At 40.5% G+C, this 16044-nt stretch overlaps 1 protein-coding gene across 2 annotated transcripts in view; it reads right to left on the bottom strand.

Annotated features, from left to right (window-relative positions):
- The window catches only part of MIPEP (mitochondrial intermediate peptidase), a 375213-nt gene that overhangs the window by 74511 nt on the left and 284658 nt on the right, over window positions 1-16044 (bottom strand). The window contains exon 17 of one of the 2 annotated variants that reach the window (XM_029602547.1): window positions 9973-10489. The exons of the other annotated variant lie outside the window; for it this stretch is intronic. Within the exon in view, the coding sequence (XP_029458407.1) occupies window positions 10460-10489 (30 nt within the window). The 3' untranslated portion in view covers window positions 9973-10459. Of the gene's footprint in view, window positions 1-9972; window positions 10490-16044 lie in introns of those variants that run through there. 2 annotated transcript variants of the gene reach the window in all.

Genomic DNA, 16044 nt, shown 5'->3' on the forward strand with positions numbered 1-16044 from the left:
CGACGCGGGTTAAATAGGCACTAATCCCCCTATTGCATTAGGGAGTGTATTAGCGCCTATTTAACCCGCGTCCGTGTGCAGGTTATACAGTGCACTCGGCTGAGCACACTGTATTGCATCGGCCCCCTTGAAAGATAAATTCACCCAACAATAGTCTGGATATTATTCTAGGGCCTTTGCTAATGCGGGGGCGGGAGGTGGTGATAAAATGGGATCATCTTGTTCACACTTTAATTGTAGATAGCAGGTGGTTTTTCAATCTGCTGCTGTCTCTGACATGCCGAGCATCATTTTTGAATTTCCACCTCGAAATGATAAATATAAACCATGCAATACAAACAATTTCAATAGATAACTGCTCAAAAGATATTCTGAAAAAAAAAAATGGAATTAGGTGAAAGGTGGGAAATTTCATACAAGGCTACCCCTAAACTCACCCAAGCTTTGGTGCCTGCATTTTAATCATTAAAACCACCACTACCACCCATTAGTCTAAAATTTTAATGAAAACACTTTTTTTTAAATAATTTTTTGTTTTTAGAAGATTCTTTAAAAGCACTCTAGTTTTTAGGAAAAACCTCCGCCAAGTAGAAAGACCCATTGTGGCAGCGTTTCAAAGATTATTTCTTTTTCAGAGGTCAACACAAGTCAAAACAAACAGGTGTAACTTCCATGGCTTTCTCAGTGAAGCACTTTGTAAAAAAACAGAGTGCTTTTAAAGAATCTTCTAAAAAAAAGTTTTGTTTACATTAAAATTTTGCACTAATGGGTGACAGTGTGATATTAATGATTAAAATGCTGGCACCAAACCCGGGTGGGTTTTGGAGTAGCCCTTGTATGAAATTTCTACCTGTCACCTTACATAATTTCTTTTTTTTTTTTTCATTTTTATTTATTTTCAAAATATCTTTTGAGCAGCTATTATTCAACTGATTGTTTTATTGCATGAATATCATTTTTGACCATCCTGAGTATTCTATTTTTAATGACAGTTGCGATTCGAGAAAATCTAAATATTGTCAGATATTCGCCCTTTTGGGTGAAGAGAAGGATGAAAGCAAAATCAAGCCCTTATTATTGTTGTTTTTTTGTTTTTTTTTATAACTTTCAAGTAAAAAAAAAACAACCCAAAAAAAAACAAAAACACACATGCTGTGACACATTTTATGACCAATACCATCTTCAGTGCTGGTTTACACACCTGGCTAAGTACATCTAAACCTGGCTATAAAAGACTTGTTTTGGTAAAGGAGATCACATTATTTAAACCAGCGGTCCATAACTTATGGATCTCTTTTCAAGTAATGAAAAAGGGAATGAGAGGAAAACTGCCAGGAATTCAAATCAAGGCCAAACCCATTGGGGCGGATTTTCAAAGGGTTACGCGCATAACCCCCGAAAACCCGCTCCTGCGCGCGCTGAGCCTATTTTGCATAGGCTTGGCGACACGTGCATATGTCCCGGGGCTTGAAAAAAGGGGCGGGGTGTGGGCGCTCCAGGGTGGGGCGGAGCTTGGTCAGAAGCCTCCGAAGGCCTGCTAGGCCGGGGAATTGCTTGCCGGCACTTGGCCAGCGTGCGCAACCCACGCCTGCCCAGAGGCAGAGGCAACTTAAATAATAAAGGTACGGGGGGGATTTAGGTAGGGCTGGGGGAGGGGTTAGATAGGGGAAGGGAGGGGCTCCCCTAGGGCTTGGCGCATGCAAGGTGCACAAGTGTGCACTCCCTTGCGCGTGCTGACCCCGGATTTTATAACATGCACGCGGCTGCTACATCTTCTGTGAACCTCTTGGACCATGTTCAGAACAGTGAAACCTTACCTCACAAGAAACAAGATCTGATTGGTTCATGCACCGTGTTTGATGGCATTTGAGATATCACAGCCAGCATATGAGGGGGAGTCTAAATAAGGTGAATGTAACCTGTTTTTAATGCTATACTTGAATTTATCCCCCTTTATTGTTTCATTGAATTCAGCGAATGAAGGACATCCTTTCATTCTCTTGCTATTGTGTCTGCCCCTAGCGGTTCAGAGGAATTCCAACATACCCAATCTTGAATGTCTTTCAGTCTTGTCATATGAACTAAGATTTCACCACCACACAGGATACAAAGTGTACTTATTTGTCAACACAGTACTAGCAAAAATAATATTGCGATATATATTTATATATACACATACATTTTCGAACATTCATTTGATAGATATATTTATACTTTGGGCCAGATTTTAGTAGCTTTGCGCGGACATAGATTTGTGCGCACAAATCTATGCCCGATTTTATAAAATGCGTGCGCAGCCACGCGCATGTTATAAAATCTGGGGTCAGCGCACGCAAGGGGGTGCACACTTGTGCACCTTGCGCGCACCAAGCCCCAGGAGAGCCCCGATGGCTTTCCCCGTTCCCTCTGAGGCCGCTCCGAAATCGGAGCGGCCTCGGAGGGAACTTTCTTTCTGCCCCCCCCCCACCTTCCCCTCCCTAACCCACCCCCCAGCCCTACCTAAATCACACCCCCTACCTTTATTTTATAAGTTGCACCTGCCTCCGGACAGGCGTAAGATGCGCGCCCTGGCCGAGTGCTGGCGCGATCCCCCGACACGGCGGCCTCGGTCCCGCCCACTCCCCGCCACTTTTTTCAAGCCCGGAACATACGCGCGTCCGGGGGCTTGCGCGTATCGCCGGGCCTATGCAAAATAAGCTTGGCGCGCGCAGGAGTGGGTTTAAGAGGGTTACACGCATATATTACGCGCGTAACCCTTTTAATATCCACCCCTTTATATTTAGCTCATACCTTTTCATTGACAGTCAAAGCAAGTTACATTCAGGTACAACAGTTATTTCCCTGTCACTAAAGGGCTCGCAATCTAAGAGGTTGATTTGAAAACGAGTGTGCGTGCCCGTACATGTGCGTATCGGTGCACGGGCGAGTTTACCATTTTTAACCATTTGCGCACTTACGTGCATATGTTTTCAAATGCGCCAACAGCACATAAGCCTGCTCCTAATTTTAAGAGTGTTACTTCAGCACAGTTCGTGTGCGGGTATTTTCAATAGGTCCATGTCGGCTTTTACACGAGTATATCAGCAAACTTTAAAACATGCCCATGCAAGGCACAGTTCCAGTTTTCCCGTGAATAGCAAGGTCTTTCAGACCCCTCTGGTTCTTCATCCTGATTGCTGCCCAGTTGGCCCGGACCCCTTACATTCTCCTAAGCGCCCTAAAACCTGAGATCTACAGACTTGCTCCTCATCAAGAGCAGCAGTAAAGTTATGTGGATATGCAGTGTACATGCACTGCGGAATTCATTTTTAAAATTCCGAGTTTCGCGTGCAAGTCTTGGCTCCGCCCCAGAATGCCCATGCCCTGCCCTTTTTCCGGCCCTATATTCCTCACACGCCCATGGGTACACACATGCATATTTTGCTGTTTTTTAAAATCTGCGTTGCTCGCGCATGTGTCGGCATTTTTGTGTGAGCAACGCTTTTAAAAATCGACCCTATTTGCTAAGCATTATTCCCAAAACACATAATGGGAGAAAACCTTTAGCAAATAGGTCCCTAAGTTTGCACCTGAGGCAATGGAGGGTGAAGTGACTTGCCCATGGTCACAAAGAGCTTCAGCAGGATTTGAACCCTAATTTTCCTGGTTCTCAGCCTGCTGTTCTAATCGCTGGGCTACTCCTTTACTTGCATAAAGTCATACAGAGAGTCAGCGGAAAAAGTAAAACAAACACGATTTTTAACATCTAATCTGTTTTGATTTTGAATGCACGCTTGAAAAGATACTAGTGTTCAATATTTCTGATAGCTCTTCCTCTATAATCATTCCCACTACTATAAATGTAAATAACAAGTGGTGCTACTGTCCTGAGCCTCAATCAGAACAGCATTTTGGTACCACAGGCTGGCTTTAGGGGCGTGCGACTGGGATTTGGATTTTAGATTTAATTCCTTGCCTTTGCAGATTTGAGATGAAGGCAAGTTACAAAGTCAGGTACAGTTGGTAGGTCCCTGCCCCAGAGGGCTTACAATTTATTTGTACTTTAGACAATGGAGGGTGAAGTGACTTCAAAAGGTCAAAGGAACATCACTGGCAAAAGGATTTGAACCCTGGCTTCCCTGGTTCTCAGCCTGCTGCTTAACAATCCCTGGGGCTGGGATACAGTGGTGACTTAGAAGGGCTACTGCTGACCACATTGTTTTGGGGAATCGGGTTACGAGGAGGAACACCACTTCCCAATCCCTGGTGATGGCATGGGGTGCGCTCCCAGCACTAAAGCTGGCCTTGCACAAGAAACAAATATACCATGAATAACACTGGGCAACAATGAAAGTGTTACTGACCTAAAAAGGTCCTACTCTGTAGTATCTTGATGTGCTGAACACGAATATGACCATGAAAAGTTTTTATTGGCTCTCGTTTTGAAGATATTTAATATAGTTCACTTTCTATGTTTAGTCATGTAAATCTATCCAGGACTGTAAATAAGCCTAGAATGATGTAATATTGCATCATACTGCATAATTCCATCATGCACACATCATCCGGAGTTTATTACATCATTTTCTGATGCAATGCAGTTCTACTGCCATGCTGCTGCTGAGGAAGCTGACATCAGCAGTGTACTATATGAAGCTCAGTCAGAAAGGGTGAGCATTTGAAATATTCATGCTGGCTGACTACTGCTGGACACTCCGCAGAGATGCTCCCCGAACAGGTGTACAAGAGACAAGCAAAGAAATCTAAGACGTAGTCTATGACTTCATTTTTCAAACGGTATTAACCGTAGATCTCCTACTATTGGCATACAATTCAAGATGTAATTATATTATTGCATATTACAAAAAAACTAGAGCCAATTTTGCAATTTCACAGTCACATTCATGTTTAGCACATGGAAATGTATTAGAATTGACTAATTTCATTTCCGTAACATGACTTTTGTGAAAATTTGTTGCCCACTGTAACTGAAGAACTGATTCAGGGAACGAGATCTGTGCATAAAGGGAGATATGACAACAAAAGGTCCACTGTGAAAACATAACAAATATATTAGGACACAAAACAGTAAATCTAGGAATAAGATAGAGAAAGAAACTAACACAAGACGAGAAACAGACTAATACATTTTGAAGATCTTACTTAGTACTACTACTTTAACTGGTGCACCTTTTAAACACTGTATAACATAGAGGTTACATGCTTCTTTTGACCAGTTTTGATTGTTGTCCTTGAGAATTAACAGAAAAATAAAATAAATGTATTGTTATTTAACTTGGTGATGTCCCCTTTTCACAAACACTGCACACTGACACTTGTCTTACTGCAGTGGCTGGCTCCCATGAGGAGGAAAAATCGACAAAGTCAGCATGGGTGGTTTAGGTTTATGGACAGCACCCAAAGACAATACAGAACAATGCAGTGATTCAGGAGCACAGTTGTACTGGAAAGAAACAATGCTGACCAAATCCCATATCCAGACTGCCAAACTCATTGCTAATATTCCGGTCTCAGTTTCTCAGACCTGAACATGTCTGCGGTTTCAGAGGAAAATGTTATTGTGCACTTAAAATGCATTAAGTTGCACAATATATTTTAAAAAATATCTAATTTAAAAAATTTCTAGATCGCTTATCAACCTTGCTAAGCAGTTTACAGTAAAAATATTCATAAATAAGTAAAAAATATCTAAAACAGCCAAAAAACCTAGACATAAAGGGGTCGATTTTAAAATGTCTGCACACGCGTCCATGTGCGTGCGGTTTCTGGCGCGTGCACATGGACGCGCCGATTTTATAACATGTGCACGTCACCCGCACATATTATAAAATACGAAATCTAGCATGCGCTGTCACACACGTTATAAAATACAAAATCCGCACGAGCATGTGCGGGCAGGTGCCCCACTCGTGAGCGCAGAGGGGGAATTTTTCAATTATATGCGTGGTGACGCGATTGGATCTTTTCCCAGTTCCCTCCCGGTCCACTCCAATTAAGAAGCGGATTGGGAGGGAACTTCCCTACCCCCCCTACCTAACCTTCCACCCCGACCCCCACATTTTTTTGTTCCTTGGAAGTAAACTCCGTGCGCTGGCCGGCGTCTAATAGCGGTGTCTCGGTCCTCCCGAACCACCCCTTTTTGTTGGCCCGTCACTTCTGCGCGTATTGGTAGCTACGTGGGTGGCTAGGCCCTTTCGAAAATACGCACGACAGAATATTTGCAATCGGGCAGTAGACAGAGCACAAAGATGCAACTAACTGTACTTTCTTCTGAAATGGGGTTATGACAGATCTTTTTAAGGAGATTTACTTTATTTATTGACTATTTCTATTCCACATATCATAAAATCTAGGTGGTTTCCAGATTGGTAATGAACCCTCTTGTAAAGACATATTTATAACTTTTACTAGCCTTTCTAAGATGTCATCAGGAAAAGATTTCACAGTCTTTGAAGGGCATGGATTATACACTGTCATGAAAGAAAAAGCTGGACAATTTAATATCTGATGTTTAACTGCATGTACCCTTAATATGTTTCTCATGAAAAAAAATGCTTTGAAGCAAATGATGGGCATTCAGATTTCTACATATTGAACAGCAAACTAACAGGGTCATTTATCAAATAGCGTTTTCGCATGCGTTAAGCATCTTTAACGCATGCGACAGCACCATAACGTATGGTGCGATGCAAATCAGAAAAAGAGGAGGAGTTAAGGGCAGGAGTGGGCTGGGTTCACCATTTTGTGAAGCCCTATCGCCGATTTTAGGTACACCTTTTTCAGTAGCGTTAAGTCGTGCAATAGCTTGCATTAAGGCTTTATTGCATGTTGCGATGTGTTCTCAAATGCTGGTTGTAGTAGTTATAAAGCTCCTGGGGGGGGGGGGGGGGGGAGGGAGGGAGGGAGAGAGAGAGAGAGAGACTAGCCATAATGCCCTCACACTAGATAGCTTTTTATATCTTTCTTGCACACTTTGTTAAATGTAAAACGGTTTGATGTGATCCATGTCATGAAAGCCGGTATAGTAAAAACAATAAATAAATAAATAAATATATATCTCTATGGGAGGCCCACCTAGTAACTCGAGATGAGGTTTAGGTATTAGTGTAGGGGTTAGGGGCCACTTTGACATTCAAAGTGAGACGTATGAACAGAACAGTGCTCTCTTGTGAAGATGTGATGACTTCGGAGTGAGGAAACTCACTCAAGGATGAGATTTGTGCAATGTTCTCTCCACCTAGCTTGATCAAGCTAGGTGAAGAAGTCATCACATCTTCACAAGAGAGCACTGTTCTGTTCGTACGTCTCACTTTGAATGTCAAAGTGGCCCCTAACCCCTACACTAATACCTAAACCTCATCTCGAGTTACTAGGTGGGCCTCCCACAGAGATATAAATACCTATTTAGTGTGAGGGCATTATGGCTAGGCTCGCTCGCTCTCTCTCTCTATCCCCCACCTCAGTGGCCCTGATAGTAAACATGGTCCCCCCAGTGGTTGTATGTAGGAAATACCACAATTCTGGCACTTATCTCAAAGTGTGAAAAAGTTATCACAATTTGCGGTAACTTAGCGCTTCGTATAGGTATTAACGCAAATTGCGATAAACTGCCTATTACCATAAACACGCCCCTTTTTCTATCGCATGCGATATTTAGTGCATTTTGATAAATCCAGGCCTAATTTAGTAGGGACAGCACGTTGCTAGTTATCCCTAGGTAAAGCATACTGCTCACAACTTAGAGTCCAATTTTCAGAATGATTTACCCAGATAAACCAGCCTGCCCGAAAACTGCCCTTCCCTGACCAGCTATAAGTACACTTGGGCTTCCATACAGCACATACTTTTAGCCCATGTTAAAGAGGATTTCCTGTAGGCATGTTTAGGTTGGGAGGAGTAAAACATTGCACTTATGTTCTATTTTCAAATGTACATGTGCTCTTTTGCCTCCTCTTGGCCGCCCCGCAGGTGCAAAGTATGCGACTGACAATTTTCCACAGGGAAACAATGAAGATGGTTTACCTTTGAAAATTGATGGCAAAGTACATGACTAAAAGTGCCAGCCTAGAATTCAAAACATATGGGCTATTCTGAATTGCCCCCATAATGAATCTTGAAGATGTACTAGGGCAAACTAACTAAAGAGTAGCAAATCACCTGGTCCAGGTGGTACATATCCCAGAGTACTGAAAGAACTGAGAAATTAAATTGCGAAACTGCTTTTGGAAATTTGTAAACTAATCATTAACATCGTCTATGGTATAGGGCAGGGGTGGGCAAGTCCGGTCCTCGAGGGCTGCAAACCAGTCGGGTTTTCAGGATACCCCTAATGAATATGCCTGAAATAGATTTGCATACAACTGAGGCAGTGTGTATGCAGGTCTCTCTCATGCATATTCATTAAGGATATCCTGAAAACCCGACTGGTTTGCAGCCCTCGAGGACCGGAATTGCCCACCCCTGGTATAGGGTATGGCTAGACACCAAATTATTTCATCAATATATCAAAACGGTCATAAGAAATGACTTTTATAAGCTTTGAGTTCTCTGCTGTTTAAAAATATTTTGTAGAAAATGGCTTCAAACTGGTGGTTCAGGTGTCTACACTACACATGATAGATTATTATAACGCTGTATATATAGGGCTTCCAGCCTCTAATTTAACACCTCTACAGTTACTACTGAATTCTCAGCACATTTAATTAGTGGAAAGAAACACATTGACCACATCACTCCATCCCTCCTACAATGGTCCAGCCTCAGTGGCTACCTGTCCAATTTTGAATTCAGTATAAGGTTTTACTGATAATCCAGTACTAGGTCGCTTCCATGGGTAAATTTGTTAAGAATTTTCCAACCCACATGAGCTCTTTTATCTCAGACAGGCCTCCTCAAAGAGCCTTCAGTAAAAGCAGCAAGACTATTTGTGATAAGGGACTGTGTATTCTCTGTTGCTGTGCCACTGTTACAGAATACAATTCATAAGAACATAAGATCAGAAGAAATTGCCATGCTGGGTCAGACCAGGGGTCCATCAAGCCCAGCATCCTGTTTCCAACAAAGGCCAAACCAGGCCACAAGAACCTGGCAATTACCCAAACACCAAGAAGATCCCATGCTACTGATACAATTATTAGCAGTGGCTATTCCCTAAGTAAACTTATTTATTTATTTTAGTTTTTTCTATACCGGCATTCGTGAGAGAATCACATCATGCCGGTTTACAATAAACAGTGGGATGATAAACGGAACAGTGAACGAAATAAATAATAGGTGCTAAACATAAAATAGTTACAGTTACAATAAAACAGGGAAGCGTACAAATAGGGGCAAGAAGAGAAATGATAGGAACTTTAACTTAGTATATTAACCTGAAGTATGACGGGGTACATTACAAGGTATTATGTGATTTACAGTGACTTGATTAATAGCAGTTAATAGACGTCTCCGCCAAGAACTTATCCAAACCTTTTTTGAACCCAGATACACTAACTGAACTAACTCTGGCAGCAAATTCCAGAGCTTAATTGTATGTTGAGTGAAAAAGAATTTTCTCCAATTAGTTTTAAATGTGCTACTTGCTAACTTCATGGAGTGCTCCCTAGTCCTTCTAGTATCCGAAAGAGTAAATAACCGATTCACATCTACTCGGTCAAGACCTCTCATGATCTTAATGACCTCTATCATATTTCCCCCCCCCCCCGAGCTGTCTCAGGTCCGATAAGAACTTTTAAGCAGGGAGTCTTGGTGATTGCCACTTTTTAGGTTTGGATTGGAGCAACATGGAAGGAATTTTTTCATAATGTTGGTACTTAGGAGGGTAATAACAATCAGTACGCACTACTCTGTTACAAAGAATAGTTATCAAATATGAAACAGAGGACTCGGCACAAATTCAATGCCCATAAATTTTAAAATAATTTTTATTCCCAACAAATTTTTATGTTTGTAATAGAACCCTCATGTGCTACATCCTACAATTATTAAAAACCCATCTAACGACACATACCCATATAATCACCATTCATACCATTCATACATATAAAATCACCCCAATACCTATAGAACATACATAAACATTATAAATATATACCTATACCATCCAATGTTAATATGCCCAACCCAACACAATTATCCCAAAATTGATATACATACAACATACAAAAATTTATATATTGGCTAAACGCCTACATACAAAATATCTTAAATTTACAATCATGTATTGTATATATGCTGGACATATGTATTTGTTGTTATACACACAAAATATATATTGTCTTTGTTGTACACCTTGGTTGTTGTACACCCAACAGGCTACCTGTTTCACCCAAATGAATAGGGCTTCCTCAGGGGACAAGATGTATTATTTTAAAAATACTACCACACCATCATCTTCTCATTCCCAATTCTCCTCAGTGTGTGTATTCATCGCATTGATGGCAACGATTTGTAAAATATATCAATTGCACATGATCCCGGTCTCTATATCCTAAAAAAATATATAAACAAATCCAACTATAAATAATTAAATTCTTTATCGACGGGTGAAAACACCCTGTGCACCTCCACCATTTATATAGTACCAACCACATCGGCGATTGAATGTTGCTCATGATCAACAAACTCTTAATAAATTCAGCGTAATTCAACAGTCCAAAGACAATCCTTCAAATTACTTCCAATAGACAAACAGTCTCAACTGCGTCAACTTCGATAACTTTTTCTTCAAACTTCATGGATCATTCACCTACATGATATCAATAAGATATATCTATAAGCACTAACTGCCATTGAAAAATTTAAAAAAACACAAACAATACGCTATACAGAAATCCCTGCAGCATAATATAATACATGTAAATACACATCCGTCATTAAAAATACAATCTCAACACGTACGCAGCTAAATAAACTGTCTTACCATGATTTGAGAATGCTGCAATGTCAAAGCATCATGGATATTTATTATCACTTCCTCCGGTATCGATGTTAACCTGTAATGCTAGACCGCACGCCGACTCCTACGTGAAATACCTGCCATGCACGCTTAGCCTTACACATTTAAACTATCCCAAAGCCAATGGGACGATCAGCGTAACGACATTACGCTGCACTGACGTGCTTAGGAGGGACCATCTTTGGCTCAGAAAAAGTTTATTTTTTTCAATTAGAAAGTAAAGCCGATTGAAGAATTAAGGTATCAAAGAATTAAAGTATCAAAGGTATCAAAGAGCATACAAAAAAGTTCAAGACACTGTTAAAGTCATTTTTGCTAGGACTGGCTTTCATTTGACTCTTTCATTCTGTCATCGATGCTAGAGGCAGCTAAAATGCAAATTTGAAGTTGGCCATCATCACTACTGATACTAATCGGCATAGTTTTGTACAAGTGTGTCCTAAATCTGTTTTAATATTTGTGTTACTGTATTAATTATGTATGTTTTTATATATATCGCTTAGGGCCTGTCATGATCCGCTATGCTGGTGGGAGGAGCAATCAGATAGGGGTGTCAATCTGATGTATTCCATAGGCGGACTTAGCAATCTGTTGTTATAGACTGCCGGAGATAGTAGTAAGTGGATTCTTGGGCCAGTGGCAGATGACCACGCCCCCAGGAGAAGGTCCCGAGAGGGACCACCAGCTAGGCTTAGAGTATGGAGACAGACACACACTAGTTCTTTTATTAAACAGGTTATTAGAAACCACCAGAGGTGGCAGGAGTGAGCTGAAGTGCCCGGTAGAGCTGAGTCCCTCAGATACTGCAACAGCGATCCCTGGATGGCTGAGCTGTTGAGAAACTGTAGACAGTGAGTAGGCAGGGTATGCAGAGTTCATGAACAGAACTAGATGACAACACTCATAATTGGTCTCAGGGAGCTCAGGAGCTGGAAAGGATAGGCCCTTGAGGAGCGAGTACCTAGTTCCAGGGAAAGCTCTGAGAGAGCGATGGTAACTCAAAATGATGTAGATAATGATGACTTCCAGGCAGAAGAGAATCAGCAGATATTCAGGAACGAGGGCCCTCGAGGAGCGAGTACTGTTTCCTGTCTGTAACCTGAAAGGCAAAGAGAGAGAGCGAGGCCCCCCGAGGAGAGGGTACATCTGGTAAGTCTGAGGAGGCAGAGTAACTTAGGCAGGGAACCCAATCTGAACCTTAGCCCTTGCTAACTCCACTAGTAGCGATATCAGAGACCTTTAAATATCGGAAGCGGATGACGTCATCTCAGGGGGACGCCCCAGAGGTTCACGCCCTTGCTGTTATTTCACTCGGAGCGCGCGCACCCTAGGCTTCGGGCAACATGGCGGATCTGCAGCGTCGAGCCAGCCCGGGGACGCCAGAGAGAGACGGCAGGGAGACGCCGCGGCAGCCAGCCGTCCTTCAACCCTGGAGGGAGTCGCCACAGATGTAAAGAGGGCGGAGTGAAGATGTCGGGCAGCGACGGTCGCAACAGGGCCTTAGTACAAGTGATTAATACATTTTAATACAAATACTTGATGACTGGAGGGTTGCCAATGTAATGCCAATTTTTAAAAAGGGATCAAGGGGTGCTCCAGGAAATTACAGACAGTGAGACTGACGTTTGTGCCAGAAAAAAGGGTAGAAAGTATCATAAAGAACAAAATTGCAGAACATATAGCTAAGAATAGTTTAATGGGACAAAGACAACATGGATTTAGCCAAGGGAAGTCTTGCCTGACCCATTTGCTACATTTTTTGAAGGCGTAAATAGACGTGGATAAAGGTGAGCCAGCTGATATAGTGAATCTGGATTTCCAGAAAGCATTTGACAAAGACCCTCATGACAAATTAAAATGTTATAGGATAGGGGGAAGTGTCCTGTTGTGGATTGCCAACTGGTTAAAAGACAGAAAACAGAGAGTAGGGCTAAATGGTAAATTTCCCCAATGGAGAAAGGTGAATAGTAGAGTGCTCCAGGGATCTGTTCTGGGACCACTGTTTTTTTTTTTAATATATTTATAAATGACCTGGAAATGGAATCAAATGTAGTGATCAAATTTGCCAATGACACAAAATTATTAAAAGATCTTAAATCACAAGAGAATTGTGAGAAATTGCAAGAGGATCTTGCAAAATTAGGCATGCAAATGGCAAATGAAATTTAATGTGGATAAGTGCAAAGTGATGCACTTATGGAAGATTAATTCAAATTATAGTTACACAACGCAAGGTTCAATATTAGGAGTCACCATTCAGGAAAAGGATCTAGGCATCATCATTGATAATAACATTGAAATCTTCTGCTCAGTGTGCAGCAACAGCCAAGAAAGCAAATAGAGTGCTAGGGATTATTAGGAAAGGAATGCAGAATAAAACAGAGAATATCATAATGCCTCTGTATTGCTCCATGGTGCAATCTCATCTCGAGAATTGTGTGCAGTTCTGGTCATCACATCTCAAAAAAGATATAGCAGAATTAGAAAAGGCACAGAGAAGGGCAACCAAAATGACAAAGGGGTTGGAACAATTCCCCTATGAGGAAAGGCTAAAAAGGTTAGGACGCTTCAGCTTGGAGATGAGATGGTTCAGTAGAGATATGATATAGGTTTATAAAATAATGAGTGGAATGGAACAAATAAACGTTAATCAGTTGTTTACTCTTTCAAAAAGTACAAAGATTAGGGGACACACAATGAAGTTGCTAGGTAATACATTTAAAACTAATAAGAGAAAATATGTTTTTACTCAATCCATAATTAAGCTCTGGATTTCGTTGCCAGAGGATGCGGTGAAAAATGTTAGTGTAACTGCATTTAAAAATGATTTGGACATGTTCCTGGAGGAAAAGTCCATTAACCATTATTAAGGTAGAGTGCAGAAATCCACTGTTATTCCTGGGATAAGCAGCATGGAATCTATCTACCCTTTGGGATCCTGCCAGGTACTTGTGAACTTGATTGGCCATTGTTGAAAACAGGATACTGGGCTTAGTCTGATACATAATGGCAAGTCTTATATTCTTAAGTAATGCCTTTATGCATTCTAATCTTTAGTATGCTTTTTCTGACCATATACATTGTGGATAATTATTAAATTGTCTTAATCAGTAACTCTATTCTTATGCCATATCAAGATGTCTTTTATAGAACTTTCAAATCCTGGTTATTTCAGTTCATTTTCTAGTGAATAAGTCTATGAGCATTACTAAAAACCATCACAGCTGGCACTAATGGACTTCTTTTCTGGCAGTTTCGGCAGAGATACTAAAATTTTGAATTGGCCTGAACACTGAACTAATCTCTCATTTCTTCAGGTGGTTTTTATAGAAAGATTTTGATATACATTGTCAGTGCAGTGTGAGAAATGAGTACACTGACAACTATTTGAGCTATATCTGATGATTTAATAAAAAGATTACTTTGATTTTCAGTACTCCCCATCTAGAAACTTCCATAAGCACTAATAAATAAATAACATAAATGACATTACTATTACATGTTTTACAATTTTAGGAAAACTTTGACCTTTCCAACTGTAAATGTAGTCTGTTTCTAACCAAACTGAAAATTATTAAGACTAAACCACATCTGACAATGTTTATGGAGCTGCTGACATTTGAAAGAAAGCAGAAAATGTTTACCACACTCATTTACTTTTGCCAACACTTTTATAAGAAATGTGTAATTTCACACCTCACAGCACCATTATTCTATACTCTAAAATGTCTTGCTGCTCTATAGTTAAAGCCCTCTCAAATTTTCCATTATAAATCCTGCTTTTGAAGGTTTACAACTCTGCTAAAACTGTCTGGCACTGGAAAGGTGGTGGATAGTGCTTGATGCTCATATCAAGTGCTAATTTTAGTTTAGTTTCCCATAGGGAAACTGGCCTTATATCACCATGACTGTTCATCTGTCTTTCCCCTAATAACTTTTAAACCATTCATTCAATGTCTTTCAGATTTATGCCACAGATTACAGGGTCCCCAATGAATCTTAGCTCGTACTTTCCATGTATCCTTCACTCTCCCGACTCTTAGAATCCTTGTTTATTTATATTTCCTATAGAGAAATGAGCCAGTTCAGTTCAGCTGAAATCTCAGGGAGATCATAGCACACTGTGATGGCAGTGAACATTTTCTAAGCTGTCCTGCCATTGGTCGACAGTACATTTAAAGTTGCCTTGCAATTGGTGAGTGCCTATAGTCACCAGCTGACTACTTTCCCATAGGGAAAAACAGTCTTGTATGTTTAATGTTGAACTTATTACAAAGACGTTCATGTAACAAATGTCATAATGTACAAAATACTTTTCCAAAGAAGGAAACTAGGTATCATGAAATCTTCAGATATCTTTAGTTTGAGTAAAACTTTTTATATATTTTGTCAAATATTTTAGTATTTGAATAATACAAAACATATTTAAAAATTTATGAATTGCTTATCAACATTACTAAGTGATTTACAATAAACAAGAAAATACAGTTTTACATTTTGGAAAGAAACAACTGGCAGACAGTATTTAATGTGGTTAACTGAAGGGTAAGGCATTTGGGGCAAAAGAAGAGAGGTGCAATATATTTTAAAGAGAGAAATATAAGTAGGAAAAAGATGCAGACATATTAGTTAATAAACCAGAAGTCAGTTCACAATGCCAAGCCGCAATCACCAAAGTGGAGCACATGTTTGTGTGCATGGATATTATGCTAGGAGTACGGGGTTAGTTTGGGGTCCCCAAACACAAAAAGCATTTCTAAATGTTAGAAAAGGATAAAGAAGGGCCACCAAGGTAAAAGTAAACAGGGGTTTACTTCTGCTGAGAGCATGTCTAAACTGGGGTCACACTGATGATGTTCAAGAGGCAAACTAATCACACTGTACAAATATATCAAAGTAACCCACAGGGATCATGCAGGAGATCTTTTTGTTAAAGCAGCTACAAACAAAGGGGCATTTGCTCAAGTTTAAAAGGTAATGAATTTCACCACCTTCAAAGGAATCAGTCTTTTATTCAAAGAGTAGTAAAATTCTGGAATATCTTTTCCAAGCCATTGTAATCTTTACCAGTCTGGCTTTTGCCATCT

The sequence above is a fragment of the Rhinatrema bivittatum genome, chromosome 5 (genome assembly GCF_901001135.1).
Source record: "Rhinatrema bivittatum chromosome 5, aRhiBiv1.1, whole genome shotgun sequence".
Lineage (NCBI taxonomy): Eukaryota > Metazoa > Chordata > Amphibia > Gymnophiona > Rhinatrematidae > Rhinatrema > Rhinatrema bivittatum.